Source organism: Palaemon carinicauda, chromosome 3, assembly GCF_036898095.1.
Source record: "Palaemon carinicauda isolate YSFRI2023 chromosome 3, ASM3689809v2, whole genome shotgun sequence".
NCBI lineage: Eukaryota > Metazoa > Arthropoda > Malacostraca > Decapoda > Palaemonidae > Palaemon > Palaemon carinicauda.
In genome coordinates, this window is record NC_090727.1 from 142,905,757 (window position 1) to 142,932,337 (window position 26,581).

A 26,581-nucleotide genomic window follows, 5' to 3' on the forward strand; every position below is an offset into this window, starting at 1 on the left:
AGAGACAAAGGGAAGTGGCAGGCTAGGCACAAACAGGCAAAGATATAGTGAGCTGCGTCAGAAGCATAGACAGCATGGGGTTCACTGCCAAACAGGGTGACAGCACGATATTACTGATGAAGCACAAAGACAACGGGCAGTGCCAAGCCATAAATGGAAACATTGGGTAAGTGCTATGCCAGAGACATGGAGACTGCAGCCTGTACTATAAGGCAAGGAGAAAGTGGCCAGTAGCCGGCCAGACACACAGCAGACAATACCAGATGAGGGACAGAGACAGAGAAAGCAAACAGTGCCTGGTGCCAAACCTGGCTTTAAGACTAGAAAAGTCCCAGGTCAGGCAAGAAGGCAGCTGCCTGTAAACAAGTTTAGTCCAAATACAACAGATGATGTCCAGAGACAATGGACAGTGCCAAAGCAGGCAAGATGAAAGAGGGTAGCATCTGGCAAGGCATGAAGACAGGAATATTTTCAGCTCCAATGCTAGGCTAGGAATGGAGCCTGTAAAAAATTAGTTGGAAGCAGAGTCAACGGTTAGCATCAAGTCCGGCATGGAGATAGCAAGGCAGCAGTAAGAAGCAGAGACAATGGCCAGTGCATGGTGCCAGAAGACAACAAAACTAGGTAACAGTGTTAAGCTGTGCTGGCCAATCAAGGAGACAGCAAGCAGAACTCAGCAAGGTCCAAAGACACCATAAGAGCTGAGGCTAGACTGGCATCACAGCAATTCCAGGACAAACATGGAGAGATAGCAGGCTCTGCCAGGCCAGGTCTGAAGACAATAGCATCTTCAGGTCAGGCACAGAGACATCAAGTATTTCAAGGCCATGTACACTGACAGCACATAGACAACAGGCAGTGGCAGGCCAGGCATGAAAATAGCAGGCAGCAGCATGCCAGATGCAGTGACATTAAGAAGTTTCAGGCCCAGTACAGAGACAGAGCCAATTCTCTAGATAAAAGGAGATGTGTCAGTATGTAGTGGCAACAAGTTGCAAGATGGTAAAGCCAAGTTATTCAATCAATCTTTTTCTATATGAAATCTAAAAATGCTGGGAACATAGACACACTCTCAAGGGAAAAAAAAAGACCCTAAACAGGTTAAAGACTATATATTCACACTTCATAAGGAAAGTGGGGTGGCCCAAGGCTGTTTCTAGCCAGAAAAATAGTGAGCCATGCTACCATTAAAGCCAAGCTTCCCAGAAAATAGTGAGCCATGCTACCATTAAAGCCAAGCTTCCCATTTAGAAAGGATATGAAGCTGCCACAAAGGCAATATCTTCTAAAGGAATAAGCATCCATTACCCCAAAGCCACCCACACTCCTCAAAAGAAAAGGAGAAAGGTGGTCTCATGGAGTTAAATCATTGTGAATTAGAAATCTAATTACTAGTCACATGGCAGGTGAATAATACCAAATTAAAGCTGGATATTTTCAGCCAGCTGAAGAGTTAAGCTTCAAGTCAAATTTCTCCACTTGTTAAGTATAAGATGGTGCCTTAAGAGCAGGAGACTTTTCCAGCTGGGAGTTACAAATATTCCAACCCATTCACTTTATCCAGATAAGTGGTGGTGGTATAAAGGCAAGTAAATAACACTACAAAAGGAAGATGAGAATGGCAACAATTGCGATACACTTGGCAAGAGATACACTTGGCAAGAGACATTTTGCCACATCAAGCGGTCCCACCTGAATTACGGTTTAGTATTGTCACAAAAACGAAAGCCAGATTTGATAATTACTATGAAGCTGACAATATACAGGACATAAAAAGGAATGTGATACCACCAGCTTCTATTCTCCAATCAAATATATTTTACAAATCAGAAAAAAAAACATCTAGCCAAAAGAAGGGAAAGTAATCCCATCAAGCCAAGTTTTATGAGAATTGTGACTTTTCCAACAAGCAAAAGCATTCAACCTTATATTAAGAAAGTTGATGCTACCAAGACTCTAAAATCAAGCCAGAAAAAAATGTTGATGCATAATGCCAACCAGCCTAGTTCTCCTGCTGCCAAAGTTTCCTATGAAAGGAAAGAAATGTACTGCTAACAAGCATTAGAGTCATAATGCAGCCTATCCCAAACAAGAAATCTAAAATCTCCAAGGAAACAGAATTTACTGTGTAGCACATCAACAGCCCAATCTTATTAGCAGTTAAAGACTAAAGATGATGATCGTAATAAAGCCAAACTTCTTAGCAGGAGGTTGAAAGTGGCACTACGAATAACTTGTCAAGTAGATAAATGGTAGTGTTGCCTTGCTCAACTGCCAGAACAATGGAACTGCACAGACAACCTTTTCTGACCAGAAGAAAGGTGGATAATATTAAGCTACACACTCTTATTAATAGAAGAAAACCAGGTTCACCTAGCCAGACTTCTTAGTTAGAAAGAATTTCACCAGGATTACTACTAGCTAACTAAAAGAAGGAAGGTGCTATCATCTTGCCAAACACTCAAAGAGGAAGAGGCTTTTGACAATGAGGTAAACAACTGAGCCTTGTTAAGGAAGCTGAAGTATGGTATAACCAAGACAAGTTCCTAAACTTAAAAAAACAATGTGCCTGTTTAATGAAGCTCTAAACTCTTTCAGGGAAATGAACCAAACCAAATAACTAATATTCATCACCAAACACATTATAGACATCTCTCCACAAGCAAGAAATCCAGATGATTACACCAAACAGGATGAATAACTATAGGAAAAAAATTAACAATGCAAGCTGTATATCATCCACAACAGTAAAAAAAAAGCTACATGGGAAAATTAGCCAAGTTCATCCTCAGTGAAGAGTAAAAAGATTGTGCTGCTAACCCTAGCTCCCAAGCCAGAGGGCAGGTGATGAGGTCAAATGACAATATACTCAAGTAAACTTGTTCAGGCAGAAATAGTACAATGCTGACATGCTAAAACAGGAATAAACCTTAAGGCATGCTCTCTTGTCAGATGTAAAAAGATAGGGACCTACAGTCAAACTTATCCAACCTGGACCTACAGTCAAACTTATCCAACCTGGAGGAGAAAGGCGATATCAAAAAGGCTTGTTTTTCAGTAGGAAGTGAGGCTATGCCACAAATCAAAGTTAAATATTTCCATTAACAGGGAGCTCACTAGCATGTTCTCACTCCAAACAAAGGAGGGAAAATAACACTACCCAATTCAAGTGATGTTTCAAGGTCAAAAACTAATAGATGGGCGAAGGTGAAACCCAGAAAAAATTATCTAAGTATAGTAGATGGAGGAAATAATGCTACGAAAACCAAAATCTCCTAAATGGGAGATGAATGTGCTACCCAGTCACCCTCAGCCAGAAGCAAGAAGATGGAGCCACTATAAAGTCAGAAGTAATAAGACCATCCACGTAGGACTGAAACGCATGTACTGTATAAACAGAGAAGAAGGTGGTGCCATACAGCTATAACAACTTTCCATCCAGATGAAAGAAGTTGGAGCATGACTATTAAATAAAAACTGATCAGAGCCTGTTCACTCGGTCAAGGAATTAATGTTTGCCCTAATTAGAAACAAGTTGTCTGTATACAAGAAGTAATAAACAATACTTATTACTGTACTTTGGTTCTTTCAAATCAGTATGCAAGTTACCATTTTCATTATCATTTCTGTCACCAGTAGTTACAAGCTGGTTTGTTTAGTTAATCTGAATAAATTTAAAACAGAACTATACACTTAACCATGATTTAAAGTACCTCTTAAAATACTATATATAGTAGAAAATTAAATTATCCAGTAATATAACTTACTTCATTTCCCATTCGTGTAATTCTTTTTGGTATCGCTCACGTGCTTCTGCTGCCTTATCTTTGAAATATTTTAGATCCGACTCTGGCAGCTGCTTCCATCTAGTAGCTGCTCCATGCAAAAAATCCTGAAAAATAAATTAAAACTGAACCACTAATTGCCATATACAGTATAAGTCTGTAACTTGAATTTGGCAAGACAAACAAAAAATGTATACCCAGAACTGACAATGAATAACTTTTTACAGTATATAGAACAAATACAGTTACAACCAATATTAAAATTGACATTTATTATGAAACAGCCTTTTTTTACTAATGTAAGATGATAAACAGTTAGTGGAAGAGCTATTTGAAAGGAATTTAATTTTTATCTAATTGTAATAATTGTATAAAAATTATTAACGAACAAATACTACAGGCATATGCTAATGTATGCAACTGTCAATAACTGCCCCCATTAAGACAAGCCAATAATTTTAGAAATTAGTAACCCCCCATTCCAATATGAAATGCTTCATGATACAACTATAAAACTATCCCTTGAGGCTATATTCTGTACAGGTATAAACAAAATTATATAAAAAATAAGTTGTTATTAGATCAGGTAAAACCAGAAGTCTAAAGTAACCCTTTGAAATAGAACTCCCCTTGTGAAACAAGCTCATCATACAAGAGCAAAAAGTTATAACTTTCAAAATGTCTCTTTAAAGGGTTATTAATTTTACAAACATTAAATGTAATCTTTTAATTATAAAACTGTTCAACTCGAATAATAGATGAGCTTTACTCTTTGTATCCACACACCAGTACTTAATTCTGACCGAGTTCCAACATGATTTTACCAAGGTAGCTAACAACATGAAGACTAAGGGCTCCCACACACAGGCCAATTTTCAATGGACGGTAGCTGCCACAGCTGTGAAGCCTCTAAAAATTGGCTTGTGCGCGCACTCGCATATAGAAACACGAGAGTTCTACTTCTCGTCACGAAACAATGGCAGCTACCATGCACTAAAAATTGCCGTGTGTGCGAGGGCTTTAAATGAAAATGCAAAAATAAAATAACCTACCTTCAGAATAGCACCACCTCGATCTTGACTTAACAAGTATAACGTAAATGCATTGCCTGGATGCTTAGGCTTGCCCAACTCTTCGCTGTCTCTTTTCTTGTCTCTCTTTACCTGCCGTTTTATCTTATCTACCGAACGCTGCTTCTTTAACTTGTTTATGCTCTCTATCTGCTCTGGAGTTAAATTTTTCATATACATCTCATATCTGTAAAATATATTTGAATCAGTAGAGCTTCATCTCCGACTTATTTAACTGGCACAAACAGTGCTTTCACATCCCAGTAGTCTCCAACTCATAGTAAAATATCCATGCAGTATCTAACAACTACTGTATTAACAACAACCAATGGCTGTAAATACAAATTTCCAAGTTAGTCAGGCTTTAAAAACATATTTACATGACATTAAATTAAAAATCTATGAACTATATAAATACAAATGTCATTTCCATATGGTGGAAGTAACTACTACACAAGAACTAAATTATCCATAATTCTCAAGACTGGCGTAGATTTAATTCATAAGTCATAAAAAATTCATCAAACAAGAGAATCATATATACACATGCACTCTAGTTTGCAGCAAAAATACAAACACAATAGCAGGAAAGGGACCAAGTGCAAAATATCCAGCTTTGACCCGCAGTACCAGAAAAATAATTTGTACTATTGTAATTTTTACAAATTAATGCTTTCTATACCTTCTACTTTAGTTCTGTGAAATGCAAATATTTCCTACATTTATATTATGAAGCATACACAGTAATATATTACAGTATAACAACAAATCTCCGGTTACATTGTAAACTACTTTAAACCTTCCTAGAAATATTTTTCACTATTCATTTAAAAAACTCAACTGAGCAAGATCCAACAGTCTATAAATTTAGAATTCAGTGAAGGAAACTTAATTACTGTAATACCCTAGAATCACAGGCAGGCTTGTTCTTGGTAACCAACCAGCTCAAACTAAGGTTTGGATTAATCTCCAGATTGTTTTTCCTAAATATTACCCATTACCTAATCCGCTATTTATATAATCCCAAGACTGTGCAACTAGAATGAAACATTTAATTTGAAATTATTCAACATTGAATAAAAAGAAATTTGACATCACCAGCAACCACTATAGTCGTACTGTAGTTAAAGCCCAAAATCTCAACAAGCAAACCAAGATCCCTTATGATAATGTTTACAGAATACTGACTAGGTACAGCATGCCAATAAGCTGTTACCAAAATTCTTTTCAAAGGAGGTTAATGCAAAACTTGAGAGATATAGATGCACATCTGATATCTTAAACCATTACCTTTAAATCTTTCATCATACTTGGAACCAACTTTTAACAAGAAAGGAAATTGCATTTTCAGACAGGATAAATTTGAAACATTACCCCTAATGATTATAATCTTGTAAACGATTAAAAGCCCTCACAGGATATACAAAACCTTCCTTTCCTAAAGAGGGAATTTGAAAGACCTGTGGCAAATATTTTATCTGAAATAATTCTCACCCCCTGAACGTAGGTAACAGATACATGGTACCCTGTTACCAGATAAAAGATAATGCTGACATGGCATTGGCATCTAAATACTCCACCCCTGCATTCAGCAACAGCAGCTATGTTACCATACTGTAATAAAGAATCCTCTCTTAAGAGCTAGCCTTACACAACAACCCGTTTCAAAAAACATCAAAATCCTGACTCTGCTATCCAAGACAAGATGCAAACGATCACCCTTCGTAGAAGTTTTTTAAATTATTTAATATAGGAGCATCATGTACTGCAGTAAACATACCATAAGCCAATCCACTGATATAAAGGGAGAATTGGAGTACAGAGGGATTAAATAGGCTTCTTTAGCCCCAAATAACACATACAGCTCAGGATGTGGGTTTTCCCATACCTAATAAAAATGGGAAAAGCTTATTCACAGTATTCATAACAGCCATACTAAATGACTCCTTCTCAGCAAGGAACCTTCTCATTTTAATCTTTTATTTGTTACATCCTCTTGGCACTGTTCTCAAATTAATAACAAAATCTGTCCTTCAGCAATAATAAATAAATATAACAAATTTCAAAAGTAATTTATATTTTTCCCAACTATACAAACCTGAGTCCTTAAGTGGTTTTCAACTTGGCTAGAACTCAGCTGTCAAAATTTATAAAGAGGTCCTGGTAGCCCCGCCCCCTCACCAGCCAGTACGCTTTGGCCTTCACCTAGGGCTGGCAAGATGGTCGAGGTGGCATGTGAAACTTTTAAATGACAGGTTTTTATTATCAAGAAAAATACAAATTACTTTTATAATATGTGATTTCTTCCTCTATTAATACAAACCCTCGTCCTTTAATAGGAGTGTATCTTTAACCTGTTAAGCGTCACCCACGTAATAATACCTTCAACATTATCTACTATACTCAATTCTTTTTAATGAGGCGCATTTGTACCGACTCGCAGCGGTGCCCTTCTAGCTCGGAAAAGTGTTCTGGTATCTGATTGGTTAGAATTATCTTGCTCAACCAATCAGTGATCAGGGAACTTTTCCCAGCTAAAAGGGCATCCCTGCGAGTCAGTGCAAATCTCCCTCACTAAAAAGAATTGACTATAGGTACTGCCTTCAACGGGATATTAAGTTCATGACTTTAAAGGCATGTTTCAAGTCTTGTCCCATAATAATAAGTTTACTCATATATTAAGTATAGGAACACCACTTGGCAACACTCAGCTTATGTAAGCTGTAAATGGAAACTTATATGGTGTCTGGCAACTTTTCTTTAAGTCGCTTGACTTTAACAACTGGTACCGTCTGGTTTCCTTTCAATGCGCTTTGGACGTTGATGGAGAGAGGGTAATTTGTTTTACTTCTTTCACAATGAGCTGCCTAAATAAATGAAATACTAGATGAGGAGTCTGATAATGACTATAAGAATAATAATGCATAAATGTATAATAGTTTCAATTCTATATTATGTAGCCTTTTGCATTAAAATACAGTAGTATTTATTTTTTTTATTCCATCAATTAATATTCTTACATCTAACTATAAATACAAATTATAAGCATAAAAAGTAATATTACTTTGAGGAGTGTTAATTCTTACCACCTCTCAACACCTGAGAATACTGTAGAGCGTTTCTGTTCAATGGCAGACTGCTAAGGAAAGACCTATAACCTCGGAAGGATAGGATTTCACGATGTAACGCCAATTAGGCGTAATGTATCCAACGTAATTTATCCACACCCTCATAAAGAGGAAGGGGGAGATACTTCTATAACCGACTTGTATAGAACAGTTACCCGATATGGTAGCTCACCCGTACCAACATCTCATCCAGCAAATAACGGAACGACCATTGTACCAGAAGGGAGGGGAAGGAAAAGACCTAGACACTCCCCCTCTCATCATCCTAGACTAACGGTACAATCGTTATCCTAGACTACATGCTTCTTATCCCATAGGGAGGTAGGTAAGCTACACAACCTGATGAACACCTACCACAGGTCCCAACGAAAAGTTAAAAACTTGTGGTTATACTCCCATGGATAGATTGCTCCAGACTGGCCTGTAGCATTTGTGCCACTGATATATTCTTACTGAAAAATAGGGTAGGTCTGATATTCTGGCTGTATGAGATTGCATCCGGGATGGTCGCCTCATCCACTCATGGGACCAAGCGTCTGATTGTTCCATGAAATCAGGACAAAACTGCCTTTCATGTTCTCTCATTCCTTCTGTACCGAAGGATGAGTTGTGGTGTCGTCCCCAAGAGCAGGAAGGAGTCATTCTAGTCTCAGCTAATAACCTTTGTAAGTCAAGGGTAAGAGGGATTGAAGGCGTTGCTGCTTCGATTTTAGGTCCTTGCCACAAACTGTTAAACCAAGAAGATAAAGACCTCCTTCTAACCTTCAGAATGGCTGGTGAAACAAGATGATATGCTATTGAATGAGCACATTAATCCCTTCACTACGAAGCAGCTATATACGAGATTTGTCATCATTGGATATACATGCATACTCTATAATAACCAACATTTCCATGTTTATCTGATTTACTTCTGATTACAGAATAAATTTTACAAAAGTGTGCTTTATTTTCTATTGTATTTCTCTACAAAACAAAAATTTTTTTCCATCCATTGTGAGGGCATTATAGAACAATTTTTCAGAAATTTATTCTATACAATTTTCTCTAAATAATAGTAAAGCACTGTGATTTTGTGCAAAAAAAACAAAAAAAAAACTATATTCATTTAATACTACTCATCAGCAATAATGGACTTTACGTTATAAAAAAAATGTAATATATGAGAGAGAGAGAGAGAGAGAGAGAGAGAGAGAGAGAGAGAGAGAGAGAGAGAGAGAGAGAGAGAGAGAGACTACATAAATTTAGTTCATTAGACAAAAAATTTGTTTGTTCTGTCATTCCACCTTGCATGTGACTGTCATGATGAACTGGACAATTCCCATTTGGGGTATTTCACGGGCCTGGAAATAAGAGACTGCGCATGTAAAAACATGACGTACAGCATAAAACGTCAAAAAATGGAAATAACAGTTGGCTAGCTTTTGCTTGTGAAAACAATGAACAATACTAATATGAAAGATGTAAGACATGAAGATGATATTTTGTAGAAATGATGACGAGAAAAAAGGAATAAAATAAGAAAGAAAACAAAGCTCGTCGTGTCAACACCTTGAATTACTAGTAAAATGTTTTGGTGCCATTGTGGGTGGGACTGGAGTCAGAGGCGGAGAACGCAACGCAGTACTTTGTGTGATTTGAACATCAATGGCAATATAGAAATACACAAAAATAGACCTTACATATTCATGAATTAGGACTAGAATAGCAAGCGTCTCAGTTAGTGGTGGGGCGACATGCGAAGATACCTACGTGTCTAAGCTGGGGAAAGTCGGAGGTGGGGTTTGAGTAATGCCTCGGGTTGGGAATGTAGCCATTGGCTAGTGTGTGGTGTGATTCTATATAGTAACATAAAAACAGACTAAAATAGCTCTTACACAATCAGAAATAAAGGCTAGAATCCCAAAGTTGTCTGAAGAAAGGAGGGGCTAATTTTAGTGAGAGCAAGAGATATTTTAGTGAATTTTCCCGAATATGAACTGTGTAATATATGACCATGTACTATGCTCTTTTGTACGATATAAGAGTTATACAAGTAATTTTAACCTCCAGATAGTTTATATTTGTAAATGACGTATCCAACATCATCGTCTGTATCACAAGGTATGTTTTGACATCAAATGTCATTATAGCAAAGGGGTTAACATAAACAGGAGAGGTGGCACTCCCAAACACAGGTGAGGTGGCGCTCCCAGAAACAGGCGAGGTGGCGCTCCCACAAATAGGCGAGGTGGCGCTCCCACGAACAGGTGAGGTGGTTCTCCCACTAACAGGTGGGGCGACGCTCCTGCAGGAGTGAGCTATCGTAAACAGGTGAGGTGGCTCTCCCACAAGAATGCACAATCGCAAGCAGATATGGGAGCGCACGAGCATGAGCAAGTGAGGTGGCGCTCCCATCTGAGTGTGCAATCGCTAACAGGTGAGGTGGTACCGTAAGTCCAGGAGTTACAGCCTTATGTTGGCCACCTGTAGAGGAAAGGACGGAATCTTCCCCGGGTTTCGAGACTATCCTGCAATCCCTCTGGACTTCCTCAATGAACGAAGGCTAGAAAGAGTCGGATAAGGACTCTTCCCTGTGAGAGAACTCAGTCTGAAGTGATGGAGAAGTGGGTCAGGCAACACCTGACCTTACCTTATATGCCCTGATAGGAAATCAACGCAAAATAGAAATTAATTGCTATCTCATACTGGGATCGAAGCCTAGCCCCTTCAAATGAAAGGCCAGGTCACTTTCAACCAAGCCACTAGAGGCTCTGGTGATGCTGTTCCTTAGAGTGGCACCATTCTGGCGAATATTGACTATGGTCAAGGGCTAGTTTTTGCGGCCGCTGTGCAGTCTAAGAGTGCACGCGAGTAGTCACCTGTCGACGAGCTGCTGATGGGGACTGCTGTAAGCCTGCCGATTGTTTAGTGGATCAGCGCGATAAAGAACAGCGAGCAGAGAGGAGCTGGTGTTGTTTGCCTTCCGCTCTCTCTGGGGAACATCGGGCAGAGGGTGACTGGCAAGTAGTTGAAAGCTGCTGGTGGGCTGCCGAGCGGTGGGCTGCCGAGCGGTGAATTGCCGGCGATCGGAAAATAAGCAATCAATGAGCCGAAGACGAGTAATAAACCGTAGGGGAGCGGCAAATGGCTAACCGTTGGCGAGCGGCGAACAGTTAACCGTTAGCGAGCAGCAAATATCTTACCATTGGCAAAAAGCGAACGGATGGCGACTGACGAGCAGACTGCCTGGTCAGTTGGCAAGCGGTGATCTGCAGTCAATTGGTGGGTTGACTCGGCGACCGGCGAATTGATGATTGAAGAGGCGAAGGTGAATGGCGAAACGCTAGATAAGTCCGCGAGTGGCTGACGACTAGATAAGTCCGCGAGAGGCTGACGAATGGCGAATGGCTGGATGCCAACCGGTCATTGAAGGATCAGCGAAAGGGTGGCTGGAACAAGCTAGAGTCACGAACTGGAGTTCGTTGATGAGCAGGTGCCAAGGAGAGATGGTCTGACGAGAGCCGAAAAGTTGCCAGACGACATGTCATAGGATAGGAAGTAAAGTTAGAAAAACTAAAGAAAACAAATATCGAGACGAATGCAGGCACTAAACCGTTGCTCAAAACTCTGAATTGCTCAGTTTGCATTAGCCCAGTGTTGTAGCGGATGGTGCCCATGTTTTGCTTATCTGGCATATTGCTGAAACCTATCCCTTTCCCATAGGGCTAGAGACGAAGAGGAGGCAGCGGCGGAAACGGAAACATAAACCAAAGAAGAACTGGGACAGCCACCCCTTCATTAACCCAAGAGGACACCCATGATATCACATTCGGGTTCGTGCCAAAGATAAGGAGGAAGCGTGGCCCTGATGACAGTTAGGCAGAGATTGCTAGTACCATCCCACCGCCGGAGGCCGATCCTGGCCTTATCGACATTCATTACAGTATATGCATAATGTAGATTACTAAGTGACTTTCTAAATCCCCGCAGTGTCTCTCCGTTCCTAGACCCTAGAATTTTGTAACTGATGTATTATTATGGAGCACTTAGAAGATTTTGCATTTTGAATTCAACTTTGTAAATTGTGACTAACATTTTCAATGAAATTCAATGCTACCGTAACTGATTAGCTATGTGCTCAATAATCTTGTTAATTACTTTTTGTTAATTACACGAATTGTTTGAAAAGTTACAGAGTAAAATCTGTCATTATCCTCATTTCCCATATTCTTATGCCTTAAGCTGCTATTACCACTTGGCCATGGGACAGAAAAGACTTAGGAGAGTCTGAGGTCATAGGCGAAAAGCAATCAGCAAGATGCCTATTAGCGATCAGTGATCGGCATCCTGGACATCGATGATTGGCAAAAGCATGAGCAGACAATCAGCAACTGGCAATCGCTGACTTGCCATCATCGAACTGGCAAGGTAGGCCGACGATGCAGCGATCGGCATGCTGACGACAGGAGCACCACAAAATAGGCGAGCTGGCAGATGATCGGATAACCTGAGGAACAGCAGTATGGTTTGACGATCGACTAGTTGGCGATCAGTAAGCCAGAAATTGGATTGGCGCTCAGAGTGCTGGTGATAGTCAAACGAATGATTACTGTACAGTAAGGTTTGACAATTGGAGAGTTGGTAATCGGCGAGCTAGCAATCGGCGATCTAGTAATTGGAGATCGACGAACCAGTGAACAAATGGTGATCGGTAATCGATGAGCCAGCGATCAGCGAGCTAGTGATGATTGGCTATCAGGGAGCTGGAGATCAGCGAGACTGGAGAAAGACGAGCTAGCGATCAGCAAGCTGACGATTGGCTATAGGTGAGCTGGAGATCAGCGATCGGCGAGACTGGAGGTCAAAGATCGGAGAAGGACGAGCTAACAAGAAAATTAACTACACGGGAGAACCACTCAACCCTTCGGGAGGAAGTGGGGCGAAACGAAGCTGAAAAGTTGAATTAACAAGTTATGATTTCACTTAATGAAGAAAACCATTCGGAAGCGCAACCTAACCCGCGAACAGGAAAGGTGTTCCCCCGCAGAGTATTCTGCCGGCCACCCACTAAAATGGGCACCATTGACCATGAGAAAGAGCAAGACCAAAGTAAAGCTCTGAAAGGGTTGCACTCCCTTCCCCAAGCAGATTCCTCCTAAAAACACGTAGAGGGGAAGGCGACGAAAACAGCCAAACGGAGGAGTATCTAAACGATGAGGATTCCCCCGGGTCAGCAGTCGAGGTACACGGAAGGCAATCCACCAACGGGATGACTGATGTCCAAGGGAGAAAGATCGGAATGGAAGGTTCTACGTCCTTGAGAACCTGGCGTACTAACACTCGTCACACAAACCGCAACATTCACTGTAAAGAAAGCTTACAATATATATATAAAAACATTACGAATGTTTTCATACACTGTATACCCTGAATAGAAGAAAACATAAGCTAAAAAGACAAAGATTAATGGCAGTTCAAAAATGGGTGAGGAGGAAGAGCGACAACAACCGCTCTCGCTCAGAGCCAAAAGTAAAGTGAAGAGCAGTCACAGGTAAGCGAGTAAGCGGTAGCTAACTATCACCCCTAACCCCCGCTAACTAGCGGAATGGGTTGTTAACCCTCGCTAAATTCTAATGGCTTGTACTTGCCGAAAGTAATACCCATATAAATACTGTTGGTTTGTATTCCAGTTATGGAACAACTTATTATTCAAACTTGTGTAAGAGCCCTTTCCTTAATGGTGAAATCTGTCTAAACAATCAGGGAAAAAAAAGATTAAAGTTAACTAGAAACTTATGGACAAGTAAACTAACTTTTGGTCAAAAGCTTCCTTTTCCTCTCGGTACAAATTAGTCCATCTCTCCTTCTGCTGAGGTGTATATTCATTCCAAGCCTCGGCAAGTTTCTTATTTAACTCTGTTGCAAGAAAAAGAATAATGAATTTACACTAAGAACTTCATACAATAAGTATAGACTACTCTAGCTAAACTACTATATTCGAGTCACAAATACAGTGTAATGAGATTTACGTAATATGGACCACAGTATTCGGTATAAAATTATGAATGCTTATCTTTTCAACTAAAATTTGTCAATTATTAAGCAAAACATTTTATATAACAAGACAACTTCCCAAAACACTACCTATCACTATTTTATATCAGGCTTTCTGAGGTCACCTTACAATCTATATCAGCAGTTTACAATATTATTGCTACATAATGAGCTTTTTTTTAAATATTGAATAATATACCTTAGAAATAAAAAAAGTACCTGATAATTATCATGGTTTTTACTCGACTTGAAAGATCAAAGTTAAATCTGTTAACACTGTAGCACTAAATAGACTCTTAAGAGCATAACTAGGTTATTTGGTTAAGTATTCTGTGAACCAAAGATAAAAAAATTTCTCCACACACTAATTTAAACTTAATTGGTGAATTTATGGTACAGTATTGTACTAATAGTAATGTCAACTGCCAACTTGGTGAAAAAATAAAATACAGTACAGTACTTTATATATTACATGGTACTGTACAGTATGTACATACCCATAAAGGTTAACCTGGGATACATCCGTTGATACTTCTCCCTGAATTCACTTAACCATCTTAGGTAGGCACTGGATGGTCGTTTTGGTGGGGGTGGTAAACCGAGCTCCTCCGCTACAGTTTTCTTTGTAGCAACCGGTATCAACCTGGTAAACAAAACATTCATGTGAAAAAAATAGTTACTATTAAAAAAGTTCACAGCAAAATGAGTCTTTTTTTTATAGTTTATATATGAAATATCTATATACTGTTGTTAATGTTTTTAAAATATCTTATTTTAATTATTCATTACTTCTTATATTTCTTTATTGATTTCCTTATTTCCTATCCTTACTGGGCTATTTTTCCCTGTTGGAGCACTTGGGATTATAGCATCTTGCTTTTCCAACAAGGGTTGTAGCTTAGCTAGTAATAATAATAATAATAATAATAATAATAATAATAATACTGTAATAACACACACAAATGCCCTTTTAGTATGTCGTGTTGTTCTTTAAAAATGTAAAAACTAAATAGATGAATACTAGAGCACCTTGCCAGTTAAAATTTCAAAATGTGAAAAAAAAATTGCCAATTCTATACAAGGCTATGATACCGGGATACAAACAAGTATAAATCTAATGATGTGAACTTTCATAAATGTCCCGGACCTACAAGGTTACATTTCCATATTTTTCCAAACCTAGTTCCTTGTTTCTAGTCATGACTGCCATCTTTGCTTGGATCTTATTTTATCATATTTTTTTTTACATACAGACAAGTTAAAACAGAAAACCTTACTGGCAAAGTTACTACTGTACATGAAACATACTGGATAAAAATAAAACACTATTACTGTTTACTATAGCCACATAACCATCATTTAATAGGTTTTAACATCACAAATTTTTAAATTACAGTACTGTACCTTATATTTTTTTCCTAAGTATACAAACTTGAGTCCTTCAATAGCAGAATGTTTCAGTAAAAATTTATAGCAAGGGGTCAGTAGTTACCGGTGGGCAGCGGGAAACCTGCCCCACAGTCACACCACTTTGTAGCCAAATTATAGCTGTCACCTAGGGCTTCCGAGGTGGTTGAGGTGTGAAATGATATTTTAATTATAAAATAAATTTTTGAATATACTTACCCGGTGAATATATAGCTGCAACTCTGTTGCTCGACAGACAAAAACTGTACAAAAAAACTCGCCAGCGATCGCTATACAGGTTGCGGGTGTGCCCATCAGCGCCATCTGTCGGCCAGATACCAAGCTCTATGTAAACAAAGACTCAATTTTCTCCTCGTTCCACTGCGTCTCTATTGGGGAGGAAGGGAGGGTCATTTAATTTATATATTCACCGGGTAAGTATATTCAAAAATTTATTTTATAATTAAAATATAATTTTTAAATATTTAACTTAGCCGGTGAATATATAGCTGATTCACACCCAGGATGGTGGGTAGAGACCAGTAAAATATGTTTACATTTTATGAGCTAAGAGTTTTTATTTCATTTTAGAAGTTATCAAAATAACAAAAACAAAATAAATAGGTACCTGGTAAGGAAGTCGACTTGAACGATTACTCTGCCTTCTAAGTACGTCTTCCTTACGGAGCCTTGCGATCCTCTTAGGATGCTGATAGACCCCTAGGAGCTGGAGTATCAAGGGCTGCAACCCATACAACAGGACCTCATCAAACCCCTAATCTAGGCGCTCTCAAGAAATGACTTTGACCACCCGCCAAATCAACCAGGATGCGAAAGGCTTCTTAGCCTTCCGCACAACCCATAAAAACAACATTAAAAACATTTCAAGAGAAAGATTAAAAGGATATGGAATTAGGGAATTGTAGTGGTTGAGCCCTCACCCACTACTGCACTCGCTGCTACGAATGGTCCCAGTGTGTAGCAGTTCTCGTAAAGAGACTGGACATCCTTTAGATAAAAAGACGCGAACACTGACTTGCTTCTCCAATAGGTTGCGTCCATTATACTTCGCAGAGATCTATTTTGCTTAAAGGCCACGGAAGTTGCAACAGCTCTAACTTCGTGCGTCTTTACCTTAAGCAAAGCTCGGTCTTCCTCACTCAGATGTGAATGAGCTTCTCGTATTAACAATCTGATAAAGAAAGATAAAGCATTCTTTGACAAAGGCAAAGATGGTTTCTTAACTGAACACCATAAAGCTTCAGATTGGCCTCGTAAAGGTTTGGTACGCTTTAAATAGAACTTAAGAGCTCTCACAGGGCATAAGACTCTTTCTAGTTCATTGCCTACAATCTCCGATAAGCTGGGAATATCGAAAGATTTAGGCCAAGGCCGAGAAGGCAGCTCATTTTTGGCTAGAAAACCAAGTTGTAGCAAACAGGTGGCTTTTTCTGACGAAAATCCGATGTTCTTGCTGAAGGCATGAATCTCACTGACTCTTTTAGCCGAGGCTAAGCATACCAGGAAAAGAGTCTTTAGAGTGAGATCTTTCAGGGAGGCTGATTGTAACGGCTCAAACCTGTCTGACATGAGGAATCTTAGCACGTCTAAATTCCATCCAGGGGTAGCCAAACGACGCTCCTTGGTGGTCTCAAAAGACTTAAGGAGGTCTTGAAGATCTTTATTGTTGGAAAGATCTAAGCCTCTATGCCGGAAGACCGATGCCAACATGCTTCTGTAGCCCTTGATAGTGGGAGCTGAAAGGGATCGTCCTTTTCTCAGGTATAAGAGAAAATCAGCTATTTGAGCTACAGAGGTACTGGTCGAGGATACAGAAACTGACTTGCACCAGTCTCGGAAGACTTCCCACTTCGACTAGTAGACTCTAATGGTGGATGCTCTCCTTGCTCTAGCAATCGCACTGGCTGCCTCCTTCGAAAAGCCTCTAGCTCTCGAGAGTCTTTCGATAGTCAGAAGGCAGTCAGACAAAGAGCGAGGAGGCTTTGGTGTACCTTCTTTACGTGAGGCTGACGTAGAAGGTCCACCCTTAGAGGAAGACTTCTGGGAACGTCTACTAGCCATCGAAGTACCTCGGTGAACCATTCTCTCGCGGGCCAAAGGGGAGCAACTAACGTCAACCTTGTCCCTTCGTGAGAGGCGAACTTCTGCAGTACCTTGTTGACAATCTTGAACGGTGGGAATGCGTAGAGATCCAGATGTGACCAATCTAGGAGGAAGGCATCTATATGTATTGCTGCTGGGTCCGGGACTGGGGAGCAATAGATGGGAAGCCTCTTGGTCAACGAGGTTGCAAAGAGATCTATGGTTGGTTGGCCCCAAGTGGCCCAAAGTCTCTTGCACACATCCTTGTGGAGGGTCCATTCTGTTGGAATTACTTGCCCTTTCCGACTGAGACAATCTGCAATGACATTCAAGTTGCCTTGGATGAACCTCGTTACTAGGGAGATGTCTTGACCTTTTGACCAGATGAGCAGGTCCCTTGCGATCTTGTACAGCGTCAGTGAGTGGGTACCTCCTTGTTTGGAGATGTACGCCAAGGCCGTGGTGTTGTCTGAGTTTACTTCCACCACTTTGCCTCGAAGGAGAGACTTGAAGCTTTTCAAGGCCAGATGTACTGCCAACAGCTCCTTGCAGTTGATATGCATGCTCCTCTGACTCGAGTTCCACAGTCCTGAGCATTCCCGACCGTCTAGTGTCGCGCCCCAGCCCACGTCTGATGCGTCCGAGAAGAGAACGTGGTTGGGAGTCTGAACAGCCAGGGGAAGACCCTCTCTTAGGTTGATATTGTCCTTCCACCAAGTCAGACAAGACTTCATCTTTTCGGAAATCGGGATCGAGACCGCTTCTAGCGTCTTGTCCTTTTTCCAGTGAAAAGCTAGATGGTATTGAAGCGGACGGAGGTGTAGTCTTCCTAGTGACACAAATTGTTCCAGGGATGACAGCGTCCCTACCAGACTCATCCACAGCCTGACTGAGCAGCGTTCCTTCTTCAGCATGTTCTGGATGAATAACAGGGCTTGACTTATTCTGGGGGCCGACGGAAAAGCCCGAAAAGCTAGACTGTGAATCTCCATCCCTAAATACACAATAGTTTGCGATGGGACCAGTTGCGACTTTTCCAAATTGACTAGGAGTCCCAATTCCTTGGTCAGATCTAGAGTCCACTTGAGATCCTTCAGACAGCGACGACTGGAAGAGGCTCTGAGAAGCCAGTCGTCCAAATAAAGGGAGGCTCGGATGTCCGATAAGTGGAGGAATTTGGCCACATTCCTCATCAGCCTCGTAAACACGAGAGGAGCTGCGCTTAGGCCAAAGCACAGGGCCCGAAACTGGTAGACCACATTTTCGAAAACGAATCTCAGAAAAGGTTGGGAGTCTGAGTGAATGGGGACGTGGAAGTAGGCGTCCCTTAGGTCTAGGGAGACCATCCAGTCTTCCCTTCTGACCGCTGCTAAGACTGACTTTGTGGTCTCCATGGAGAACTTCGTCTTTGTGACAAAGACATTCAGAGCACTGACGTCTAGCACCGGTCTCCACCCTCCTGTCTTCTTTGAAACTAGGAAGAGGCGGTTGTAGAATCCCGGTGATTGAAGGTCCGAGACTTTGACCACCGCTCCCTTCTCTAGCAAAAGAGACACTTCCAGTTTCAGGGCTTGTCTCTTTTCTTCCTCTCTGTACCTGGGAGAGAGATCGATGGGAGACGTTGCTAGAGGGGGTTTGCGTACAAAAGGGATTTTGTACCCCTCTCTGAGTAACTTCACAGATTGTGAATCTGCGCCTCTCCTCTCCCAGGCTTGCCAGAAGTTCTTGAGTCTGGCTCCCACTGCTGTCTGAAGTTGCGGGCAGTCAGACTCTGCCCTTAGAGGACTTGGATCCTTTCCTCTTCCCTCGCTTCCCTTCGGCACGAGCACCTCCTCTGCTGGAGGCTCTGCCACGAAAGGGCGGAATAAAGCGAGACGCTGGAGTGTCTATCCTCGGTCTAGCGGAAGCTGAAGGCAAAGGGGGGGCTTTGCGAGCTGAGGACGCAACTAGATCGTGAGTGTCCTTCTGCACTAACGAAGCAGCAATTTCCTTTATCAAGACTTCTGGAAACAGGCACTTGGAAAGGGGAGCAAAGAGAAGCTCAGATCTCTGGCATGGTGTAACTCCAGCAGACAGGAACAAGCAGAGAGACTCTCGCTTTTTCAGGACTCCGGACGTGAATGAGGCAGCTAGCTCATTGGACCCATCACGGACGGCCTTGTCCATGCAGGACATAATGAGCAAAGAAAGATCTTTATCTGTCGAAGAGATTTTCCTGCTCAGGGCTCCTAAGCACCAGTCTAAAAAGTTAAAGACTTCAAAAGCCCTAAAGATCCCTTTCATAAGGTGGTCCAGGTCCGATGATGACCAACAAATCTTCGAGCGTCTCATGGCAAGGCGTCGGGGAGAGTCTACAAGACTTGAGAAGTCGCCCTGGGCAGAGGCAGGAACTCCCAAGCCGAGAACTTCTCCCGTGGCATACCAGACGCTCGATCTAGAAGAGAGTTTAGCTGGGGGAAAGGCAAATGCTGTCTTCCCTAAACTCTTCTTGGACTCTAACCAGTCTCCTATCAGCCGCAAAGCTCTCTTAGACGAGCGTACGAGGACGAGTCTAGTAAAGGCAGGTGCGGCAGAAGGAATGCCTAATACAAACTCTGACGGCGGAGAACGAGGAGCCACAGAAACAAACTGGTCAGGAAACAACTCTTTGAAAATAGCCAAGACTTTTCTAAAGTCCAAAGATGGTTGAGTTGACTTAGGCTCGTCCAGTTCTGATTGTTGATCGTCTTGTTGTTCAGCAACATCATCATCAGAAAGTTCCTCATCCGAAAACTGATGAGGAAACGGCAACGGAGTGGGCAACGTCTGGTTCGCTGAGTCCGGTCGCACTGGTGCATGCGTGACGGAGCCGGACGCAACGTCATGGAACTGCTGCACAGTCTGTGAACTGTCAACAACCATGGGAGCGCGAGGACGCACAGCGTCTACCCGAGACTGTCTAGACCGACTGGGTTGAGCAGTGGAAACCACAACGGGTTGCGGAGGTTGACGCACCGCGTCAAAACAAGTCACCTCTGATGGTTGTTGAACGTCCTGAACGTCAACAACCGCCTCCGTGCGTCGCTTAACGTCAACGTGCGGCTGGCAACCCACACTGGATCGCATCGGTGGAGGAACCACCTCAACTGGTAGACGCAAGAAGGTTACCTCAGCGTCAACAGGACGCACAACCGATCGCTTGGAAGGTTGTTGGCTAGAAGGTACGGCAGCAACCTTCTCCGCATGAAAGTCCTGCATCAAAGACGTAAGCTTGGACTGCATGTCTTGCAGCAAAGCCCATTTAGGGTCTACGGGAGCAGGTGCGGCGACAGACGGTGTTAGTGACTGAAGCGGTACCGCTTTGCCTCTCTTAGGCGGTGAGCAGTCATCAGATGACGGCACCGAGTCCGAACTGACCCAGTGGCTACAACCGGGACGTTGGACTTGTCCTGAAGGGACCGATTTACGTTTTAAAGGTCGTGAGACCTTGGTCCAAAGTTTCTTACGAGAAACACCTTCAGACGACGAGGTATAAATGGGCTCTCTCGTCTTACGTAGGTAGGGGCGATCTTGGGGAGATACGCCTGATACCATGGAGGGAACGTCTGTTCGCTGATTAAAGCCTCTCGAACCCATGCGTCGTGCGACATTGCTTCTCCCCTGGACTTGGGAGCTTGCAAGAGGTCCCGGACTAGGAGGACGACAGGCACGAACAGACGAACCCTCAAGCGCAACACTGTTCACAACACTATCACTTGGCACTTTATCACTTCCCACTGCACTTTGGCACTTAAGCTCCTTAACATCCGCCATGAGTTGATTGCGGTCACTTGCAAGGGACTCAACTCTCTCCCCCAGGGCATGGATGGCACGCATCATGTCAGCCATCGAAGGTTCCTGAGTGCTAGGAGGGGGGTTAGGAACAACCACTACAGGGGAAGGAATAGGTTGTGGGGCATGAGGAGAGGAAACATCAATAGACCTAGAAGAACTTCTCCTAATTCTATCTCTCTCTAGCCTGCGTGTGTACTTTTCAAATTCGATAAAATCGAATTCCGAAAGGCCCACGCACTCCTCACACCGATCTTCCAATTGACAGGTTTTACCCCGACAATTGGAACAAACAGTGTGAGGGTCGATAGAAGCCTTCGGAAGACGCCTAGAACAGTCCCTAGCATTGCATTTTCTAAATTTGGGAACTTGTGAAGGGTCAGCCATTTTGAATTGGTCAAGGGAAAATTCCAAAAAAACGATCTAAGTCATCAACAAAGAATCCGATACAAAAAAGAGTTCAAGGATTTATTTGAAGAAAAACCCTGCACAGCGAAAGCTCAAAACCAGAATATAGTACTTCACCAATTATGATGTGAAAAACTCCAGTTAGCAACAGCGAGTAAAGTACGTCTTGTCGACACGTCGACAGAGAGAAAAATTGAGTCTTTGTTTACATAGAGCTTGGTATCTGGCCGACAGATGGCGCTGATGGGCACACCCGCAACCTGTATAGCGATCGCTGGCGAGTTTTTTTGTACAGTTTTTGTCTGTCGAGCAACAGAGTTGCAGCTATATATTCACCGGCTAAGTTAAATATTTAAAATTAAAACTTAAGGGACTCTGGTTTAAATTTCCAAGACTCCTATCACCTCCCAACACTTAAGAATAGATTGTCATAAGTTAGGATAGGTTTCTATCTCAGGACAAACTGTCGAGGAAACTCCTACATCTTCAGAAGGATCTGATGTAACTATGAATTGCCAATTAAATGTAATGGGTTCTACATTCTATCCATCTTTCCCATCATTAAGAGGATAGGAGAGATACTTATACTGTATATCTGACATGTGTAGGACTTTTATATGCGAAGCGAGACATGCTAGTTACCCAATTTACTTGGATTGGTGGAGGCCTTGTCTCCCAATTAAGAAAACTTGAGATCTATCTCATACAAGCATAGTGCTAGAAACAGGCGTGCGACCACTTGCATCACAAACTTCTTAGCACTGGGTACAATATTAGTAGGTGGCTCTCCTCATGGAAAGTACTTCTCCTCTTGCGACATACATTCTCTACGTTCCTCTTCTCTTGCTACGTTCCTCTTCTCTTGCTACGTTCCTCTTCTTTTGGTACATATCGTCTTCATGTATTAAGTCAAGGGATTGTTGGAAAAAAGTATACCAATATCTGTTCCGATGAACCAATATCTATTCTGATGGAATGGCTCTAATTTTCATCTTTTCCTTTTCTCTCACAAAAGCAATAGCGATTGTGAAGGAAAGTGTGTAAGCAACTGTACCGTATATTGATATGTATCTTTAGGGAAGGAATGTTCCTAGGACGTTATCTCTTGCCTCGCAAAACGCACTGGCACATGTAGAACTAAGTTTTTTGTCTTACTAGAAGGCGAATGCAAGCTCCCACAAGAGGGAAACTGAAGAGGCGAGGTTGCGCTTGAACAGTAAAGGAAACTCTGTGGTTTGCACCCCAGGGAGAACTCATGGGAGTGTCAACATGACAGCGCGCATGCATAAACATTTGAGGGCTAACTCCTTTACGAGCGCAAGGCCACACTCCCACTGAATTCAAAGGTGATAGCCATGTCGTTCACAGATTCCTTCAAGAGAAAATGTATAGCAGGAAGACAAGCTGTTAAGTGTCAATCCCTTTCTACAGTGTCCCTCACATCAGTGTCTAAGGGGCTCATAAGGAAATATGACTACAGTACTAGTACAAGGTCCCAATATACTGTAATACATCAAGGGTGTTATGCTCTACGGTTCCCATGCTATAACTGAAAAACCACGAAATAGATACTACACAGAAATCTTCTGGATTTTTTTCATTATTTCTATTTTCCATATTTCTAAATCTATAAATCTTATCTTTTAAAAGCCCAAAAATGATTATCTCAAATGAAAAAATATTAAAAATACGAAAAATATAAAACTTATCTGCCCAAAGAAACCAGCTTTATGAAAAGGAGTCCACGATATTGATTTACGAATATTAGTAAATTTGCGATGTACCGAGGGGGTGATAGGTGAACAGTGACATGGCGAAGGTTTTCTTTATAAAAGTACAGTAATTAAAAATGGCCACCATTACAAACTAAATGTTCTAGAGATGGCAACAGAGCTTAAAGGAACTAGAATATATATAGATAACTAATATAGGCATCTCAGCTGTACCACTTAATGAAAGAAACTAATGGCTCACTTTTTATTCTTAGATTCAGCTATTATTATTATTACTTCCTAAGCTACAACCCTAGTTGGAAAAGTAAGATGCTATAAGCCCAGGGGCTCCAAGAGGGAAAATAGTCCAGTGAGGAAAGGAAACAAGGAAAACTAAACTATTCCTAAAAGAGTATTAAAATAAATATCTCCTATATAAATTACAAAAACTTCAACAATAATACTAAAGGTATTACTAGTTTCCTTAGACATCACAGCTGGTGAAAATAAAAACAATGAATGAAGTGTCACAGGGCTAGGATTAGCCTAGACCTATGCTCAAAATCTGCAGGTTAGATTTGGGAAATCTCTAGTGCGGTAGGCTATACAGGACATCAGTAGCCTGCCGTACCTAAGCTATGTTACTAAAGTACTAAGGTTGACAAAACATCGAAATGAACACTACAAATTTAAGAAAATAAGTCAACTGACCAAAATCCAAAAAAAGTAAACAAACACAAACCGTCCAATACTAATACTGTTTTTTAGGCGCAACAATAATAAAAAAAGACTGGGAGTCCAATCAACCAGAGACTACAGTAACAGTAATGTGGTTTTCATTTAGGGTAGGGCATAGAGGAGTACCCAAAATAAACCCCCTTATGCCCTCTCCCTATTGTTTACCTCGAAATGTTGACATTTTTCGACTTGGATTTCCTACTCACTAAAAGGTAAAAATCTGAAGCAGCAAAATTATCACATTTGGATGGAAAATGAAGGTCGAAATTGTTAAAATCACAATATAGCCGCCAAGAAAAACCCTGCTTCACTTCATAAAGAGGAGCTTTCTCTCGAACACAATAATTTTATAACATGGGCAAAATGAGAAACTTTGGACCCAAATCACAGATGTCATAAAAGAAAAGTAGCAAAACTAGAAAATCCTCAACTTATTGATAGTATAGTCTATGGCATTTTTGCACTTCTGATATCACTAAAGTAGGAATAAATATAGCCTGATTAAGTGGCAAAACAAAAGTCAATAGTACTATACTTTAATTCCTCGTCTAATACATAAATAAACTACTGTACCTATTCGGCGAACTGGTTTTCTTGCGTTTTATGCAATTCTGACCATTTGTGTTAGGGCAAAATCACTTCTGTTTCCCCACCCATCTATATATAAATAATTATAGGGATGTATTATAAAACTAGGGTTTTTGGATTGGATTCACAAATTTGGGTTATATAGCCCAGTATTGGAGTCTACCAGGCAATTCGGCACCCGAGTGCAACAGAGAGAAAACATTGTAGTGCGCTGATGGCACTTACTCTCTGCGGGCCAGGGTTTTTGGGTTGGAAAGCCATAAAAAAAAACCGTAGTACATCATACTCTGACAAATTAATGCATAATTCACATCAAAAACCATTGGAAAAATACATGTTCATGTGCTTTCATGGGAAACATGATATTTGGGTGGGAAGAAACAAAACAGGCAAAACACAGGGATGCATTGCAGGCTTACCAAATTCACCTAACTTACCAAGGCAGGACCTCTTTACTTAGAGCATAGCCACATGACCCCACCCCCTTTTCTCTAACCTGACTTTATGCCATATCCCTTGGCACCCTAAACCTATAACTCATGTGCAATATGACACTGTCACCTTCCAAATTTGAAGTAACTTTGGAGACTTCAGTAATTTCTATATTTATGTCACTTTAAAAATGATATCAATTACTTGAACATTTCATTTCAAAATGAAACACCACAAAGCAGCACAAACTTAAAACTTCTTTGCAGTAAATATTCTTATGTTGAACAGGGTGACAAGTCTTTTAATAGTTTATATACGAAATACCTGTTTTAATGTTATTAATGTTTTTAAAAGTTTATTTTAATTGTTAATTACTTCTTATATCGTTTATTTCCTTTCCTCACTAAGCTATTTTTCCCTGTTGGAGCCCTTGGGCTTAAAGCATCTTGCTTTTCCAACTAGTGTTGTAGCTTAGCTAGTAGTAATAATAATAATAGTAAATTCAGTGTTGGCACAGAATTGAAGAATCCTATAATCACAAAAATGGAAGGGTGTTCTATGGCTAGATAGCATTACCTCACCAAGGGACACTGTCAATTGCGGAAAGATATCACAGCTGATAGTAAAAAATACTTAAGAGGAAATCAACTCAAAATGGTCATGTTATGCCTGAAACAACAAAACTATTTACTGTAGCACTACAATTGGCTACAATTTAGTTAAAGACTAACTTATACATTACACTATGTTTTGATGGAAATAGCATCAAAATAGAGTACATAAATTTGCTGCATGTTGGTTTTTGCACTTTGTCACCATTTAATCTTATTTTATTTGATTCATAGAATTTGGGCAATATAGCCAAATGTAAGGCTCATAAAGAGTTTATGTATACAGTAGTCAACTCACTGGCCCAAGGAAGGCCTCAAGACTGCAGAGATACAAGGAATGTGTTTTCATAGCAAAAAAAATTTGTACAGTATTAGATAATTGTGAGGTTGTTTTTCACATTAACTTAATCAAGAAAAAATTTGGGAAAATGTTTATAAAAAAAAAAAAAAAAAAAAAAAAAAAAAAAAAATACTTCTACTACTGTTGTCATTCTACTTGAAAGCTTGTTTGGCAAAACGTATTTTAGTGAGAGTATTTGAATTTTCATCGTATTAACTAATTTTCAATATCCTTAGAATGTTGCATATTTAATGTATAAAATACTGTATTAGAAGATTTGATGTAAAGAAATTGTAACAATACAGTACAGGTACTTGTAGGCTACTATATTAAATTATAAAGCACATGCACATACCAGTAATACAATAATGTTTAATACATTATGCACTAAACTAAGAATAATTCAGAAAATG

General features: G+C 40.7%; 1 protein-coding gene across 2 annotated transcripts in view; it reads right to left on the bottom strand.

The window, feature by feature from the left end:
* Window positions 1-26,581, bottom strand: part of TFAM (mitochondrial transcription factor A) — a 94,155-nt gene that overhangs the window by 4,387 nt on the left and 63,187 nt on the right. For both annotated transcript variants that reach the window (XM_068370789.1, XM_068370788.1), the window contains exons 3-6: window positions 14,517-14,662; window positions 13,779-13,881; window positions 4,838-5,042; window positions 3,768-3,892 (exon numbers count right to left, since the gene is read on the bottom strand). In XM_068370789.1, the coding sequence (XP_068226890.1) occupies window positions 3,768-3,892; window positions 4,838-5,042; window positions 13,779-13,881; window positions 14,517-14,662 (579 nt within the window). The remainder of the gene's footprint in view (window positions 1-3,767; window positions 3,893-4,837; window positions 5,043-13,778; window positions 13,882-14,516; window positions 14,663-26,581) is intronic.